At 34.3% G+C, this 19826-nt stretch overlaps 1 protein-coding gene across 5 annotated transcripts in view; it reads right to left on the bottom strand.

Annotated features, from left to right (window-relative positions):
- ATF6 (activating transcription factor 6) overlaps positions 1-19826 on the bottom strand; it is a 276390-nt gene that overhangs the window by 135650 nt on the left and 120914 nt on the right. For 4 of the 5 annotated variants that reach the window (XM_077156701.1, XM_077156699.1, XM_077156703.1 and 1 more), the window contains one exon: positions 18278-18392. In XM_077156701.1, coding sequence (XP_077012816.1) covers positions 18278-18392 — 115 coding nt within the window. The remainder of the gene's footprint in view (positions 1-18277; positions 18393-19826) is intronic. The other variant, XM_077156700.1, reaches the window with a different exon arrangement.

Genomic DNA, 19826 nt, shown 5'->3' with positions numbered 1-19826 from the left:
AGGATAAGAAAAACAGAACCCAGAGATTTCACAGAAAAATCTTTCAACCTGTTGGGTCCAACACCCAGGGAAATCTGACTAAATGCCCAGACGCCAGCAGAAGATAACGGATCACGCTCAGAAAACTGAAAATATGGCCCAGTCAAAGGAACAAACCAATTGTTCAAATGAGATACAGGAGCTGAGACAACTAATGCTGAATATACGAACAGAAATTGAAAACCTCTTCAAAAATGAAATCGATACATTGAGGGAGGACATGAAGAAGACATGGGCTGAACAAAAAGAAGAAATAGAAAAACTGAAAAAACAAATCACAGAACTTATGGAAGTGAAGGACAAAGTAGAAAAGATGGAAAAAACAATGGATACCTACAATGATAGATTTAAAGAGACAGAAGATAGAATTAGTGAATTGGAGGATGGAACATCTGAATTACAAAAAGAAACAGAAATTATAGGGAAAAGAATGGAAAAATTTGAACAGGGGATCAGGGAACTGAAGGACAATATGAAGGGCACAAATATACGTGTTGTGGGTGTCCCAGAAGGAGAAGAGAAGGGAAAAGGAGGAGAAAAACTAATGGAAGAAATTATCACTGAAAATTTCCCAACTCTTATGAAAGACCTAAAATTACAAATCCAAGAAGTGCAACGCACCCCAAAGAGAATAGATCCAAATAGGCGTTCTCCAAGACACTTACTAGTTAGAATGTCAGAGGTCAAAGAGAAAGAGAGGATCTTGAAAACAGCAAGAGAAAAACAATCCGTCACATACAAGGGAAACCCAATAAGACTATGTGTAGATTTCTCAGCAGAAACCATGGAAGCTAGAAGACAGTGGGATGATATATTTAAATTACTAAAAGAGAAAAACTGCCAACCAAGACTTCTATATCCAGCAAAATTGTCCTTCAAAAATGAGGGAGAAATTAAAACATTCTCAGACAAAAAGTCACTGAGAGAGTTTGTAACCAAGAGATCAGCTCTGCAAGAAATACTAAAGGGAGCACTAGAGTCAGATACGAAAAGACAGAAGAGAGAGGTATGGAGAAGAGTGTAGAAAGAAGGAAAATCAGATATGATGTACATAATACAAAAGGCAAAATGGTAGAGGAAAATATTATCCAAACAGTAATAACATTAAGTGTCAATGGACTGAATTCCCCAATCAAAAGACATAGATTGGCAGAATGGATTAAAAAACAGGATCCTTCTATATGCTGTCTACAGGAAACACATCTTAGACCCAAAGATAAACATAGGTTGAAAGTGAAAGGTTGGGAAAAGATATTTCATGCAAATAACAACCAGAAAAGAGCAGGAGTGGCTACCCTAATATCCAACAAATTAGACTTCAAATGTAAAGCAGTTAAAAGAGACAAAGAAGGACACTATCTACTAATAAAAGGAACAATTAAACAAGAAGACATAACAATCATAAATATTTACGCACCAAACCAGAATGCCCCAAAATACATGAGGAATACACTGCAAATACTGAAAAGGGAAATAGACTCATATACCATAATAGTTGGAGACTTCAATTCACCACTCTCATCAATGGACAGAATATCTAGACAGAGGATCAATAAAGAAATAGAGAATCTGAATATTACTATAAATGAGCTAGACTTAACAGACATTTATAGGACATTACATCCCACAACAGCAGGATACACCTTTTTCTCAAGTGCTCATGGATCATTCTCAAAGATAGACCATATGCTGGGTCACAAAGCAAGTCTTAACAAATTTAAAAAGATTGAAATCATACACAACACTTTCTCGGATCATAAAGGAATGAAGTTGGAAATCAATAATAGGCGGAGTGCCAGAAAATTCACAAATACGTGGGGCTCAACAACACACTCCTAAACAACGAGTGGGTCAAAGAAGAAATTGCAAGAGAAATTAGTAAATACCTCGAGGCGAATGAAAATGAAAACACAACATATCAAAACTTATGGGACACAGCAAAGGCAGTGCTAAGAGGGAAATTTATTGCCCTAAATGCCTATATCAGAAAAGAAGAAAAGGCAAAAATTCAGGAATTAACTGTCCACTTGGAAGAACTGGAGAAAGAACAGCAAACTAATCCCAAAGCAAGCAAAAGGAAAGAAATAACAAAGATTAGAGCAGAAATAAATGAAATTGAAAACATGAAAACAATAGAGAAAATCAATAAGACCAGAAGTTGGTTCTATGAGAAAATCAATAAGATTGATGGGCCCTTAGCAAGATTGACAAAAAGAAGAAGAGAGAGGATGCAAATAAATAAGATCAGAAATGGAAGAGGAGACATAACCACTGACCTCACAGAAATAAAGGAGGTAATAACAGGATACTATGAACAACTTTACGCTAATAAATACAACAATTTAGATGAAATGGACGGGTTCCTGGAAAGACATGAACAACCAACTTTGACTCAAGAAGACATAGATGACCTCAACAAACCAATCACAAGTAAAGAAATTGAATTAGTCATTCAAAAGCTTCCTAAAAAGAAAAGTCCAGGACCAGACGGCTTCACATGTGAGTTCTATCAAACATTCCAGAAAGAATTAGTACCAACTCTCCTCAAACCCTTCAAAAAAATCGAAGTGGAGGGAAAACTACCTAATTCATTCTATGAAGCCAACATCATCCTCATACCAAAATCAGGCAAAGATATTACAAAAAGAGAAAACTACAGACCAATCTCTCCAATGAATATAGATGCAAAAATCCTCAATAAAATTCTAGCAAATCGTATCCAACAACACATTAAAAGAATTATACATCATGATCAAGTAGGATTCATCCCAGGTATGCAAGGATGGTTCAACATAAGAAAATCAATTAATGTAATACACCATATCAACAAATCAAAGCAGAAAAATCACATGATCATCTCAATTGATGCAGAGAAGGCATTTGACAAGATTCAACATCCTTTCCTGTTGAAAACACTTCAAAAGATAGGAATACAAGGGAACTTCCTTAAAATGATAGAGGGAATATATGAAAAACCCACAGCTAATATCATCCTCAATGGGGAAAAATTGAAAACTTTCCCCCTAAGATCAGGAACAAGACAAGGATGTCCATTATCACCACTATTATTCAACACTGTGTTGGAGGTTCTAGCCAGAGCAATTAGACAAGAAAAAGAAATACAAAGCATCAAAATTGGAAAGGAAGAAGTAAAACAATCACGGTTTGCAGACGATATGATACTATACGTCGAAAACCCGGAAAAATCCACAACAAAACTACTACAGCTAATAAATGAGTACAGCAAAGTAGCAGGTTACAAGATCAACATTCAAAAATCTGTAGCATTTCTATACACTAGTAATGAACAAGCTGAGGGGGAAATCAAGAAACGATCCCATTTACAATTGCAACTAAAAGAATAAAATACCTAGGAATAAATTTAACTAAAGAGACAAAAAACCTATATAAAGAAAACTACAAAAAACTGTTAAAAGAAATCACAGAAGATCTAAATAGATGGAAGGGCATACCGTGTTCATGGATTGGAAGACTAAATATAGTTAATATGTCAATCCTACCTAAATTGATTTACAGATTCAATGCAATACCAATCAAAATCCCAACAACTTATTTTTCAGAAATAGAAAAACCAATAAACAAATTTATCTGGAAGGGCAGGGTGCCCCGAATTGCTAAAAACATCTTGAGGAAAAAAAACGAAGCTGGAGGTCTCGCGCTGCCTGACTTTAAGGCATATTATGAAGCCACAGTGGTCAAAACAGCATGGTATTGGCATAAAGATAGATATATCGACCAATGGAATCGAACAGAGTGCTCAGATATAGACCTTCTCATCTATGGACATTTGATCTTTGATAAGGCAGTCAAGCCAACTCACCTGGGACAGAACAGTCTCTTCAATAAATGGTGCCTAGAGAACTGGATATCCATATGCAAAAGAATGAAAGAAGATCCGTATCTCACACCCTATACAAAAGTTAACTCAAAATGGATCAAAGATCTAAACATTAGGGCTAAGACCATAAAACAGTTAGAGGAAAATGTAGGGAGATATCTTATGAAACTTACAATTGGAGGCGGTTTTATGGAACTTAAACCTAAAGCAAGAGCACTGAAGAAAGAAATAAATAAATGGGAGCTCCTCAAAATTAAACACTTTTGTGCATCAAAGAACTTCATCAAGACTGTAGAAAGACAGCCTACACAATGGGAGACAATATTTGGAAACGACATATCAGATAAAGGTCTAGTATCCAGAATTTATAAAGAGATTGTCCAACTCAACAACAAAAAGACAGCCAACCCAATTACAAAATGGGAAAAAGACTTGAACAGACACCTCTCAGAAGAGGAAATACAAATGGCCAAAAGGCACATAAAGAGATGCTCAATGTCCCTGGCCATTAGAGAAATGCAAATCAAAACCACAATGAGATATCATCTCACACCCACCAGAATGGCCATTATCAACAAAACAGAAAATGACAAGTGCTGGAGAGGATGCGGAGAAAGAGGCACACTTATCCACTGTTGGTGGGAATGTCAAAGGGTGCAACCACTGTGGAAGGCAGTTTGGCGGTTCCTCAAAAAGCTGAATATAGAATTGCCATACGGCCCAGCAATACCATTGCTGGGTATCTACTCAAAGGACTTAAGGGCAAAGACACAAACGGACATTTGCACACCAATGTTTATAGCAGCGTTATTTACAATTGCAAAGAGATGGAAACAGCCAAAATGTCCATCAACAGACGAGTGGCTAAACAAACTGTGGTATATACATACGATGGAATATTATGCAGCTTTAAGACAGAATAAACTTATGAAGCATGTAATAACATGGATGGACCTAAAGAACATTATGCTGAGTGATTCTAGCCAAAAACTAAAGGACAAATACTGTATGGTCCCACTGATGTGAACCGACATTCGAGAATAAACTTGGAATATGTCATTGGTAACAGAGTCCAGCAGGAGTTAGAAACAGGGTAAGATAATGGGCAATTGGAGCTGAAGGGATACAGACTGTGCAACAGGACTAGATACAAAAACTCAAAAATGGACAGCACAATAATACCTAATTGTAAAGTAATCATGTTAAAACACTGAATGAAGCTGCATCTGAGCTATAGGTTTTTGTTTTGTTTTGTTTTGTTTTGTTTTGACTTTACTATTATTACTTTTATTTTTTTCTCTATATTAACATTCTATATCTTTTTCGGTTATGTTGCTAGTTCTTCTAAACCAATGCATATGTACTAAGAAATGATGATCATGCATCTATGTGATGATGTTAAGAATTAATGATTGCATATGTAGAATGGTATGATCTCTAAATGTTGGGTTAATTTCTTTTTTTCCGATAATTAAAAAAAAAAAAGAGAAGGGATAATTGGAGCTGAAGGGATACAGACTGTACAACGGGACTGGATATAAAAACTCAGAAATGGACAGCACAATACTACCCAATTGTAATGCAATTATGTTAAAACACTGAATGAAGCTGCATGTGAGGTATAGGTTTTTTGTTTTTGTTTTTTGTTTTTTGTTTTTTTCTTTCTATTATTGTTTTAATTCTTATTCTGTTGTCTTTTTATTTCTTTTTCTAAATCGATGCAAATGTACTAAGAAATGATGAATATGCAACTATGTGATGTTATTAAGAATTACTGATTGTACATGTAGATTGGAATGATTTCTAATTGTTTTGTTAATTCTTTTTTTAATTAATAAAAAAAAAAAGTTTTTTCCTTCTAATTTTTGAGTAAGTCTGCACAATATTACAGAAGAAACTATCTATAGCATGTGCTATTTTCTACTTTTTTTGAGCCAAAACGTAGAATATGTATATGTGTAAGTATATGCACATAAACATACACACCACACACATACATACAAACACATATATATATATTTTGTATGTTGTGTGGTGGGGTCCACATTTCACTCTTTTTCCATGTGAGTATCCCATTACTGCAGCACCACATGTCAAATATTTTTTCGGGGGGGGCAGGGGAAGGTGCATGGGCTGGGAATCAAACCCAGGTCTTCCATATGGCAGGCGAGAATTCTACCACTGCATACACACATCTTTAAAAGATTCTTTTAGGGTCTAATCCTACAGCTCTCTTTTGCTAAATAAAGGGAAAAAAACACTAGTAAATTAGACAAGAAGTAGCAGACAGTTTTATATGGGCACTATTTTTAGTCTTTCTTTCACTTATTTTTATGAGTATTTCCTAGTGCTATGATCTATACAGACACATGTTATGTGTTTGTCTAGTCTCACTGTTCTCCAAAATCTTGGTTTGGCAATATCTTCAGCAACCCATTCTACTTTTGCTATAATTATCTATAATATATGTTATGCTTCCAAAAGTATATAAATAACATTTCATTGGTTAAGTAGAAAGACTGGAAATTTGAGGTTGAAGAAGTCCAATCACAGGATCCTGTCTTAAGAAGTTCCAGCAAAATGTACAACCTAACAAGAAAGTCTAGGATAAAACACAGAAAACTGAAAGTCTAGCATAACCTTTTAAATTTAGCTTTGTTTTAATTCTTCCTTCAAAAGCCATTAAACAAAAACACAGTATTAAATATCATACAATATCAGATATTCATATGCAAAAAACAACTTTGATTCATACATATCTTAAGATATGAAACTTAAAATTATGAAACTTCTAGAAGAAAACATGGGCAATAATCTTTGTGACCTGGTTAGGCAAGGATTTCTTAGGTAACAAAAGCATGACCCATAAAAGTAAACAGATTAATTAGATTTCATCAAAATGAAGAATTTTTGCTCTTTGAAAAACACTGATAATAGAGGTGAAAAAGAGAAGCAATAGACTGGGAGAAATATTTCTAAATCATGTATCTGATAAAGGACTTATATCCAGAAAATATAAGGAATTCTCAAAACCCAATTATAAGAAAACAACAACCCAATAAAAATGGACACAAAATTTGAGTAGACCATTCACAAAAGGAGCTATATTGATGACAAATAAGCACGTGAGAAAACAGTCAAATTATCAGTATTAGGAAATGCAAATTAAAACCACAATGTGACACTACTACACCTCTTAGAATGTCTAAATTTTTTTTAAAAAACTGGTCCTATCAAGTGTTAACAAGGATATGGTGGAACTGAAATTCTCATATACTGCAGGTAGGAATGTAAAATGGCTCAACCACTTTGGAAAATAGTTTGGCAGTTTCCTAAAAAGTTAAGTGTACACAAACTATATAAACCAGCTATTCCATTCCTTGGTATTTACTCAAGAGAAATGAGAGCATATGTCCCTACAACTTGTACACAACTGTTCCTAGTGGATTTATTTGTAGTAGAAAAAATGGCAACAACTCAAACTTCCACCAACAGGGAAATGGATAAGCAAATTATTTTACATCCATACAACAGACTACTATTCAAGAACAAAAAGGAATGAACTACTGATACAAGCAACCATGGATAAATATCAAAACAATTATGCTGAGTAAAAAAACACAAAAGTATATACGATTGTGGTAGTTAGATTCAGTTGTCAACTTGGCCAGGTGAGCGTACCTAGTTCTGTTGCTGCAGACATGAGCCAATGGTACATGAACCTCATTTGTTGCTGATTTACATCTGCAGTCAGCTAGGAGGCGTGTCTGTTGCAATGAAGGACGTTTGACTTAATTTGCTGGTGCTTAAATGACAGACTGCAACGTAGCACAGCCTAAGCAGCTCGGCATTCCTCATCTCAGCACTTGCAGCTCAGCCCAGGCCTTTGGAGATGCAAATAGAAGTCACCCCGGGGGAAAGTTGTTGGAACCCAGCAGCCTGGAGAGAAGACCGGCAGAGGCCATCCGGTGCCTTCCACGTAAGAAAGAACATCAGTGGAAAGTTACCTGCCTTTCCTCTGAAGAACTAACAAAATAAATCCCCTTTTATTAAAAGCCAGTCCGTCTCTGGTGTGTTGCATTCTGGCAGCTAGCAAACTAGAACAATGATATTCATAAAATTTGAGAAAATGTAAATTAATTTAGAGTAACAAAGTAGATCAGTGGTTGCCTAGTGACAAGGAAGCGTGGGCAGGGAGGGATCACAAAGGGGCAGGATAAAATTCTTAAAACTTTTGGCAATGATGAACTTATGCATTATCTTGACTGTAGTGATGGTTTCACAGATATATACATGTCAAAATGATTAAATCTGCCGTTAAATATGGGCAGTTTATTATTTTTTAATTATACCTCTATAAAGCCGCTATATTAAAAAACCCAACCTAACCCTCACCTTAAAAAAAAGGACACAAAACTACACAGCATACAAAGTTTCACTATCCATTTTAATTACAAGCTATGCTAAAAAATTAATTTGTTTTTTTTACAAAAAAAGTGCATTAATTTACCTTCTACACTGCAAGTAACCTTTAAGAAAATACCTCTTGTAGAATTTTAGTGTAGCATCAAAGAAGAATATTCACAATTATCTGAAAGGCTATTAAAATACTCCTTCCTTATTCATGTATGTATCTGTTTAAGGCCAGATTTTCTTCATATAGTTCAACTAAATAACAGATCAAATCAGAAGCAGATATGAGAATCTAGATTTTGCCTCTATTAAGCCAGATGTTAAAGAGATTTGCAAAAATATATAAACCAAGCCAGTCTTCTTACTAATGTTTCTATAAAGGAATTCTAAAACCAGAAAGTTTGAAAACTGTAGCCCCTGACTGCAAAAATTATATTTGTTGATGTAATGGTAACTTTAGTTTATTTCCAAGCCTTTACATGAGGTTATAGTTGCTGTCTGATGCTGAGTGATTTATACTTGCTATTGTAATGGTTATTTTAGCTTATTTCCATTTAACTAAGTGATTTATAACACTGCTGCTTGGTGTTTTATGGTTAAATTCCATTAAAAAACCTAAACTCTTTAGACAGACTTGAGCTTTTCTTTTCTCTTTTCTCCTTACTTGGCTGCCATGTAATAAAACTCCTTCTTTTCTTGAAATCCTGGTGTCACAGTCTTGATTTCTGTGCACATCAGGCAGCACACCCTTGCTTGGTAACAAAATCACTGATCTATATCAATCTAATTATCTCCACTCTCTTAAAAACTTGTTTGGGTCTTGGCCTGATGGCAAAATAGAAGCCTTACAGATCAGAGTCAAATGTGTCGAAGAAGAGTGGATAAATATCTGATCAGATAAATGCATAGCTCTAAGATGGATTTTCTTAATTCCAAAGTCAAAGAGAAATTATTTTTTGATTATATATTGTTCTCTGTAGTTGACACTGCTTATCTTTCCACCAGAATAGATATTCAAAAGCTGCTAATTAAAGCATATTTTAGAGGGAGAATTCAACTAGTCTCTTCATGGAATTTCAAAGTAAATATGTGATACTAGCCCCAGAAAGCAGATTTACTCTTATTGTTAGATGAGAATATACTATTAAGAATATACTCCTGAGTGTAGTATATGTATATCTAAATAATTATGCAATTAAGCACCCTGAGGGCAAGAACCATCTCTGTCTTAGTCATCACTCTATGCCTAGTACCCAGCATAGTATCAGGTATATAGCCAGGGATTAAGTAAATGCTAAACAAATGAATGAACTGGATACTGCATCCATTAATTTGATACTATATTCTAAATTAGTGTATAGCACCACCAGAATGTAATAGAGAATTTACAATAGATCAACTTCTTGAATATTTTTATCAAGGCCATCACTGTCTCATGGTAAATCTAGTCTCAGCTAATCATCCACCCTATAACCTTCCAGCATGATCCCCATGCTATGAATTAGAAAACTCCTCAAAGCCGAGCCATAACATGTCTTTTAAAGTAGATAAACAGCAATGCCTTGAAATAAATAACACAAAATTCTTAGCTTAAAAATTTTCAGGAAAAGAAGACAATTAAATGTCAGTGTTCAGCTTTGCTGATGGTGCCAAAACTGAAACAAGTTGGAGTTCAAAATGAAAAAAATCACTGCATATGGAGTAAGGGAAAAGGGGTTAAGGAATGACATGAATGTTTCAGAACTTAATCCTGACTCGCATCATAAATCATCAATTTTTCCAAATTATTATAATTACTTCCTCTGTAATTAAGTTTTATGACATCATCAGAAAGCTTATACCTAATTTTGTTTAGACATAAATTGATTTAACAGGCTACTATGCTAGTTTTCTGACTTCTAAATTAGAAAAACTCCAAGACCATCTATATCAAAATTGAATCAGAAATAGTTCTGTTACCTGTTGTAGATGATGCACTGTGGTTAACAATCAAAATACAAGAATGTTCTTTCATGAATTATAACAAACGTATGACACTATTACAAGGTGTTAATAATACTGGGGTATATGGGAAAAATATACCTAATGTAAACTATGGACTATAGTTAACAACAATATTTTAATATTCGTTCAGCAACTGTAACAAAGGCATACCACACTATGCAAACTGTCACTAATAGGGGAATATATAGGAATGTTGTATTTTTATATGACTTTTCTATACACTATAATCTCTCTAAAAATAATATTAGTAACAATAATTTTTAAAAGCATTATGCTAAGTGAAGGAAACTTACTGCAGATACAACATCCTGTATATTGTATGATTACATTTATATAAAACGTAAATAAAAATAAACCTAGAGAAAATCTGTAAAGACAGAATTAGATGAGTGGTTTTATAGGGCGGGGGAGGGATAGAGGGATTGAGAGGTGACTGCTAAGGGGTATGAGGTTTTTCTTTTTGGAGTGATGAAAATGTTCTAAAATGATTGTGGTGATGAATGCACAACTCTGTGATTACACTAAATGCCACGGATTGTACACATTGAATGGACGGTATGGTAAGTAAACTATAAATTGTTTAAAAAAAAAAGAAATTGTCCTATAAACGTTCATATTTTAAAACCCCTTTACCATTATTAAAAACCAGCTATTATTTAAGATTTAGAAGATTTCTGGTATCTAAAGAAAAACTAAATATGATTTTAATTTTTTTTAATCTGGCTTTAATTCTATACCCTTACTTTTCTTTGTAGTCCTACTACAAATAAACAAACATTGTTCTGAAACTTTCTCCATGCTTTGCTTTAAACAGAAAAATATTAATACAGATGAGGAACAAACATCAACTTGTTCATTTTCCTTAAAAACGTGTGTGAAGATAAAACATATGTTCTATTCTTACATACAACATCCGGGCTATCTCCCCTTCCCTTCAATATCCAACTTACCAAATTCTACTGCTATCTCTCCTTTGCACATTCTCCTAACTGCTTCTAGTCTGGATTCTGTTTCAATCACTTCACCATACCTATAACCTCAAATCATCAAAGCCTTCAATGACTTCTACACATAAACTAGCAAATGTTTTTTTCCTCATTTCTCATTCTCAGCAGACTCTGTAACATCTGACACTGCTGACCACCTCCTTTTTAAATAACTCTTCTTCCTTAACATCCATGTTTTAAAATAAAGTAAACAAGCCTTGCTTCCCACCCTCCCCCATCTGTATTACTATTCAGTTCTCCTTCTATAACTCTATTAGCTCTGTGATCCCCTGCTGACTCTCATTTCTCCCCCACTATTACTTTAAGTAGCATGTGGCTTAAAGTTTTCCATAGGCCTTTATTCTTGGTCTAGTTTTCTTTGAAAAATGAACCCAAGCAATTCAAAATACATTTTGAACAGAGAGATCAATGGAATTAAATTCCAAGTTGACTACTTAGAAAGGTATGATGTTTGGATAGCAAAAGTTTAGAAAGGCAACATAGTGAAGTGATTAGGAATAACCTGAAGCCAGACCACCCAGGTTAAATTCTGACGTTGCCACTTCCAAATAATGTTACCTTGGAAAAATTATTTAATCTCAGGTTCCCATGTGTAAATGAAGATAATAACTGTAATCACCAATATTATAAGCACTGAAGATTGGCAAATTGTAAGCACTATAAAAGTAGTTTTTTAATAAATAACAAAACAACCAGTTATTAAAAAACAAACTAATTTATAGGTAAACCTTTTAACTGGACATTTTTTGTTTTGTTGTGCTTGTTTTCAAAACCCTTAAAATGTAACAACTCTATTACACTGAATCACTTAAATAATTTCAAAAAGAAAATGCAATCTGTGCTCGTGTGAAGCTGTTATAGACTCCAGAAAAGCCATGTTCTTCTAATCCAGTCTCATGGGGTCAGTCTTTTGTTGGTTGGATCTTTTGATTAAATTTTTTCCATGGAAATGTGACCCACCCAATTTAAGGTGAATTTTAATCCTTTTATTGGAGTCCTCTATGAAGAGAAAAAAACGCAGAAAACAGTGAAAGTGCTCAGAGCTGACACAGAGAGCAGAGAGATGAAACCAAGACACAGACTTTGGAGATATAGAAGGAAAATATCTGATCCAATACTAAAATTTTTCCATCACCCCAAAAAGAAACTCTATATCACTGAAGATTTAACAAACCCTTTCTTTTTTTTTTTTTAAAGAGAGAGGGAGGAAGGGAAGGAAAGACAGAGAGAAGGAAGGAAGGAAGAAAGGGAAACATCTTTTAAACATTTTCTTGTTTTATTGTATTTTGTTTGTTTGTTTTTTACATGGGCTGGGGCCGGGAATCGAACCGAGGTCCTCCGGCATGGCAGGCAAGCACTTTGCCCGCTGAGCCACCGCGGCCCGCCCTAACAAACCCTTTCTTAGCCCCAACCTAGCCCCTAGTGTGACCTTTTGATTAGATAGAGATGTGACTCCAGCCATTCTGGGTGGGTCTTGATTAGTTTACTGGAGTCCTTTAAAAGAGGGATCATTTTGGAGTAATGACAGAGGTGGTGGAGCCAACAGAGGGAGCAGATGTAGAGGCTTGGAGAACAGTTGCTTCAGAGAACAGAGATACGGATATTTGGAGATGTTTAGAGCCCAGCAAACATTGTCATGAGATGTTAAGCAAGCCAGAATCTGAAGAGAACCAAGAGAAGCCAAGAGATGAAAACCAGTGCCAGAGAAGCAAAGTGAGGAACCCCCACAGGAACAGGTGATGAAAGCAGTGGAGCCCAGGAGCAAGGGAGCAGCAGGTGCCAGAAACATGATAGAGGTTTTCCAGACCCATAAGCTGACAGAGGTTTTCCAGATCCATCAGCCTTCCTTGAATTAAGATATCTTTCCCTGGATGCTTAGTTTGGACATTTTTGTAGGCTTAGAATTGTAAAAGGTCACACCCACAATTGGGTGTACAACATCTCCATGGAGATAATCTAACCAAAAGTTTTTGCCCCACAATATTGAATCAGGATTAAAACATGGTTTTTCTGGGGTACATAATACTTTCAAACTGGCACAGAGGGCTACAGCAATTTTGCTATTTATTGTAATATATCCAGAAGCAGCACAGAATGTAAAGTAAAAAAAATCATCACATAAATTTAGAATACCTCAACTACTGCTTCAGTTCTATTATTTACTACTTTTGTGTTCTTGGATAAGCCATTTAATCTGGCTTTGCCTCAGTTTTTCCATTCATAAAATAGGACCAAGTAAGCACTCTATTAAATATAAAGAACTGATTAGATTATATATGTGAAAGATTTTGTAAACCATAGGGTAGCATACATTACAGTTGCTAGTATTCTTATACATGAAATAAAACAGAAAATGGATATAAAAAGAGAATGTTACTAATGTAACAATTAAAAAACCTAGGTTAAACAGATACAACCCCCATCTATTTTCTGAAATGTGCTTTAAACATTATGGTGACTTGAAGCTATGTACCCCAGAAAAAATATGTTTTTAAACTTAATCCACTCCTTTGGGTATGAATCCATAGGACCTTTTGAGGATGCTATACTTCAAATAAGGTGTGACCCAACTAAATCAGTATGGATCTTAATTCTATTACTAAAGGCCACAAAGAGAAAGAAAGAAAGCCTCAGGGGAACAGCTAAAAACCAGAAGTCAATGGAATCAAGCAGAGAAAGAGGCCAGGAGAGGCTGCCATGTACATTGCCAAGAAATGCCAAGGACCAAAGATTATGGGCAGCCAGGCCCAATATGCCAGTTTTCTGGTAGAAAGTATTGCCATGATTCTCCTAGCCTGAAAATCATAAGCCAATAAATTCCTGTTGTTTAAAGTCAAGCTATTGTGAGGTATTTGATTCAGCAGCCAGCACACTAAAATAGACCTGAATGAGAACATGGATTTTGAGATAAGTTAAAAATTAATTAGAAAAACCCTTCTAAAAAGAAGAATTTTTAAGTTATTTTTTCTAATGTCTTCAAAAAATGCAAAACAAGCCAATAAACATTCTATCATTAAATTTTTTTAAGTATCTTTTCTGAGATGATTTTTATTAAATGCATGCATCTTTCCAAACTTATCACTCACATTTTTTTTTCCAGCTAGCTAGAGAAACAATTTGGCTGAAAGGCAATAAAAGCAGAGATAAGAAAGTGGCCAAACTCCAATATTCATGCACAAGCTCAAGTTGCAAAGACTAGATAAAACATAGAAGCTATACCCTTTTGAAGTAGAATGAACAAGCTAATTTCCTTTGACTACTAGGGAAATTCCTCCTGCTTCTGAAGATGTTATACATAGACACAAAAAAATTTCTAATAAATAATATCATTAAGAAAACAGAAAATATCATGCCATTCTTCTCAGCACATATTGACCTAGGTACTGATTTAGGAAATATCACTGCTCTTCTGTGATGGCCATCCATAGGAATAAACCTTTGACAAACACTTCGAACAAATAACACCATCAGTCAACCTGTCTGCAATAATCTGAGCCTTTCCTATAGCTTCTCTTTTCAAATTTCTGGCTTATGCTACTCAAATATGTACAGGCACCAGACATCATCCCTTCTCGACAAAAGATAGCAGTGTGGTCTAACAAAAAGCCACCTCAAACTGTTTCTGCCAAATATTAAAAAATGAAGATGCAAGTATCTCAAAGTTCTATCTAATGAAATAGAAAGCCGCTAAACATTTTACCCAGGTAATTTCTGAAGCTCTAGAACTTAAGATTTAGAGACAAGAAATAAGTAGATGCACCTCTAGCTAGTGTAACCATAAATGCACAAAAAGAGGTTTAACTAAGAGATCTAAATAAACTTTCTGCTGGAATTCAGCTCAGTTTATATTACTTCTTGAATCAGAATAGATTCAAATTCCTTTAAGCAAAACAGATGTAAAAGTTCCCTTTAAATAATTATGAAGAACAATGAAATTTCAGCACTTGTAAATTCTTTTAGTGAACCATACTTAAAATTATTCTGTTCAATAAGCACTGAGTAGCCGGCATTGTGCTGAGCATCAAGGGTGATATTAAAAAGCACATGACTTTTCCTGTCTTTAGGATGCCTACAATATAGATGAGACTTTTAGACCACAACAATTAATGATCAATACAAGAGAGAGTTTCTTTTTTAATCAGGTTATGTGGTGGAATAAGCTGTTTATAAGGCTTTAAGCTCCTACTGCAATCATTTTCTAAGAATGGTCCCAGGCTGTTCTTTCTACATAAAGTTGCTGGCTTACAAAGCCAGAAAATGCATTTAATAAAACGAATCCCATATCCATGGTTACAGATGAATGGACCTTGATCATGAACCAACACTGCCAAAATGATTCGACATAAGGGGTGGTGACAATACCCCATCACATCCTCCTGTTTGGTGGGTATAGGATTGAGCAATATGTGAAAAGGAGTTCAGTGGAACCACTGGAACTGCAATGAATCAGGAATGACATGAGCCACTATTACATTCTCCACGAGGACTACTATTCACTCCAGCTGATGAGCACAAACACAGAGGGACTATTTGCTTGCTGAGCCAGTTTCCTGTACTCAATTTCCCATATCTTACTTGAAGTACCTGTTTTTTAAGGTTATCAGATAAGATCTCTTCCATACAATCTATGTCATAAATGTGATACTGCCAATATAAGACACCCATAAAGAATGAAATAGCCAAATATGGTACTATATCTAGAATACATAAGGTATTCAGAGAGAGAGAAGAGAGCTCAGGTTCTCTTGTTACAATATACACGTATTTGAAATAGATGAAAAGATGCGTTTAGGTATCTACTTTTGACTTGAGGGACAGGTACTAAAAACAGAAAACAAAGAAGAAATACAAAGTTTTCTAAAAGTAGGCATCCATCTCATTTGAAAAAGAAATATCAAGCAAAAGTAGAGAGAATAAGGCAAACTAACATTCACAGTCATTTGCAACAAAGAGAACCGTTCTTCATGGGAAACTACCCTAGGAAATAAAAAATTCCTTTCTGTATGTATAAGTAGATGAGAGAGCAACATCTAAAAATGGTATTTCAATATTTATTGGCACTAAAGACAAATTAAATAGCATTTTCCTACCTTTCTTCTCAATGTTCTTTTCTCTCCCCTTGGAATTACTTTCTTATCTAACTTTACTTGAGCTTTCCTGAATATTTGTTTCTGTCCCATATGCTTAAATTAACTTTATTATATTCTTTACTCCACCCCTCCCTTCCTAAATAGATTATCACATGTACACATAAAGAAAAAAATAACATTAACTCTTTTTAATTAATCTATCAATTAACCACATTCAAAGTCACTTGGAAGTCTGAGGAAACGTTTTTCCCCACCTCCTACCATCCAAATCATTCCAAAAGAAGTCAAGGAGAGGAGAAAGAAGGAAAGATAAATATAGGAAAAGATATGAAGACCTGAAATTAAACAAAGAGAATAAAGTAGGTTACTGTGCTGAAGGTAAAAACTTTTAAAGGAGAGTCAAAAGAACAGGATTACTGGGCTCACAAGCATTTTTTCTTGCTGACTCATACAACAGGAACTCAGCAGTTATTCAACAGTTAACCTGCTTTATGGAGAAAATAATTTCAGCAGTTCAACTTTAATAAGATTAATAATGGTTGCAGAAGTGTAGGATATGAAGGAATGTAAGTTTGAATGACAATTGAAACATTAAACAGTGGTATATTAAGCAGTCAATGACTACTGGACATTTTTAAATATTAAATTATTTTGCTAAATACACATTCAGTTATAGAATAAAACTAGCTTGCATATTGGCACCATTATAAATGTCTGCCTTATCCTTAGGAGAAACCTGGGGCTTCAGAATCTATTTCTAATTTTCCAGTGCAAATACACTGCACTGTATCAGTTACAATGATTTCTTTCTGTCAGTGAAATTAAGACCCTAAATAGGGTAGAAAAACCTACATCCTTCTGCACAAGAAATATGCCACTTATCTTTTTGATGAAACTATAGGGAGAATATTCTATGTTGAAAGAAAGAAGAAAAGACCAAGCATGAGGTACTTCATTACACACCCTTCATTTTCATTTTAGTAAAAGCAAAAGGAACAAAAGAACAAGTCAGGTATCTAAGAACTAAATTCCTATTCTATGACAGAGTTTACAGTTATAATAAAAATTAACTTCCTTTTCCCTACTGTAAAAAAACAATAATAACAAAAATGAAAAAAATGTAAAAGAATGTTGTCTATTAAGTTTAGGTTTATCCTTACTCTTCCTTGATATAAAACATTAAGACGTGAAAAATTAGTAATTAGGAAATGGAAAATCCAAACAGAATGTGAGAGATAGTACTAACCGTTTTCCTGAACATAAGGAAGACTGTTTTCTTCTAGAACATCAAAGGGTTAGGAAGTGGGTGAAAAATCAACATTCCACAATTAACTTACATTTGGTAAATCTATTTCTCAATGACCAAATGAGAATACCACCACAAAGTCTAAATAGGAAATTTGTAATTTTTTACTTTTTCCTTTTTTTAAAAGTAAAGAGTATGGCTATAAGACTGACAAAGAATGAAAATCATTAATTAAGCCACGGTCTATAGGTAAGAGCATATTAAAAACGTGCTTTCATTAGTTATAACAAATATACCATACCAATGCCAGGTGTTAAAAACAGGATGGTAAATGTGAATCCCATATTTTATGCATGATTGTTCAATAAACCCCAAAATTTCTCTAATAAGAAAATCAATATGTTTATATTTTCCAAATATAAAATAGCTGGACATTAAGACCATGTTCCTATCCATAACGCTGAATAACTCAATGTCAAGAATGTATGATAGCACTTAAAAATGTTCCGGTTTATATAGCCTCCTCTCACAATTTTATGTTCCACAGCTTTCAGTCCAATATCTCATACATAGCAGATACTCAAAAATATTTGCTTTTTTCTTTTAAAAATGTACTCACCCTTCTAAATGACACAACATAGAATGTGTCACCCCTCCTGCGGATAGCTTCAAAGAAGTCTTGATAGCTTCTGGGTGAAGCATAATACACTTGTAGCTCATTCCCTGAGTTCCTGCTCAAGTAAGAAAAAGGCAAAGTATTCTTAAACTAGAAAACTGCATGTAACCTCAAAATATTCCCCATTCTAAAGCTATAAATTTCTGAATTATAAGAATTTTTATCAACCAAAATATTAGTAGCACTTTGGCAATAATTTTTATAATAACATTTTGAAAAACCCCAAGATCAGGATATTTATAAGATCCAATTCACTAAGATTAAAATTCTCATTTCTGAATTGATACTTTAAACAGTACTAGACAGGGTCAAGTGCATTGCAAAGCGTGTAAAAATAATAAAGCATCAGAAGAGGAAGAGATTTCCACAAACATTTTCTTGACTTAAATTTTTTTGGTAATAAAGTGGGTATTCTTGGAAAAACCAATCACTCTGAGCAAGCTCAGATTCCTCATCAATAACACAAAGATAACCATATAAACCTTGCAGGATTGTTTTTGGGATCAGAGATGTATATATGTAAAGTGCCAAGCACAGGTCCTGTTACATAGAAGTCATTCACCACCTACTTTGATATTAAAATGCACTGATAAAAAAGGGACTATGCAAGTGCCTTTATAAAGTTAAAAACTAAAATGATTACACTTCAAACAACATTGCATCCCAAAAGATACATTCAAGTGGTATTAATACAGTTCTCAATAATATTTCCAGGGTCTTTTACCCTTTAGCATAATAAGCCAATATGCAAAACAGTTAAAGCAATCCTTTAGAGTTTTCTCCAAAGAGAAAATTTCTGTGTTTCAAACTTGGGATTCAAAAGGTTGACCTAAAAGGAAATTATAAATGAATCACCTGTACTTCCTTTAAAATAATTTCATTTCCTCACTAGGCTGTTTCTACTTATAATATTTTAATATAAATCATTAAAATATTTTTAACTAATGAGAAATAATATGCCATCATAATCATGTATCAAAAACATGGGACAGGGCAATGTGACAGTGGCTCAGTGGCAGAATTCTCGCCTGCCATGCCCGTGTTCGATTCCCAGTGCCTGCCTATGCTAAAAAAAAAGCGGAGGGGACATATTTTTAAAATACACTTTTAGTAATTGAATAAAATATTTCTGGTTAATAGAGAAGTATTAGTTATTGTACATATTTAATATATTCCTACATAATAATATAGCATTTTAAACATTTATGATAACTGATATGGTGCTCACTGCCATTTAATAGGAATTTCCAATTGGTAGGAAATGAACTAAACAGGTTCTCAGTGGCTGGAACATTATCTGACACACAGTAGGTTCTAAGTATATATTTTAAATTAAAAGTAAATAAATAGTGAACTATAATGTATAGTAGAATTGCAGACAGAAATGAGACAACTTACATTTCAGTGGTACTGTTGTTAATACTGTCACATCATCATCATTACCATTTTTCGAACTCTTAATATGTGCTGAGTACCATGCTAAGCACTTTAA

Source organism: Tamandua tetradactyla, chromosome 4 (genome assembly GCF_023851605.1).
Source record: "Tamandua tetradactyla isolate mTamTet1 chromosome 4, mTamTet1.pri, whole genome shotgun sequence".
NCBI lineage: Eukaryota > Metazoa > Chordata > Mammalia > Pilosa > Myrmecophagidae > Tamandua > Tamandua tetradactyla.
The sequence above is the reverse complement of the archived record's forward strand: the minus strand, read 5'-3'. Positions and strand labels throughout refer to the sequence as shown.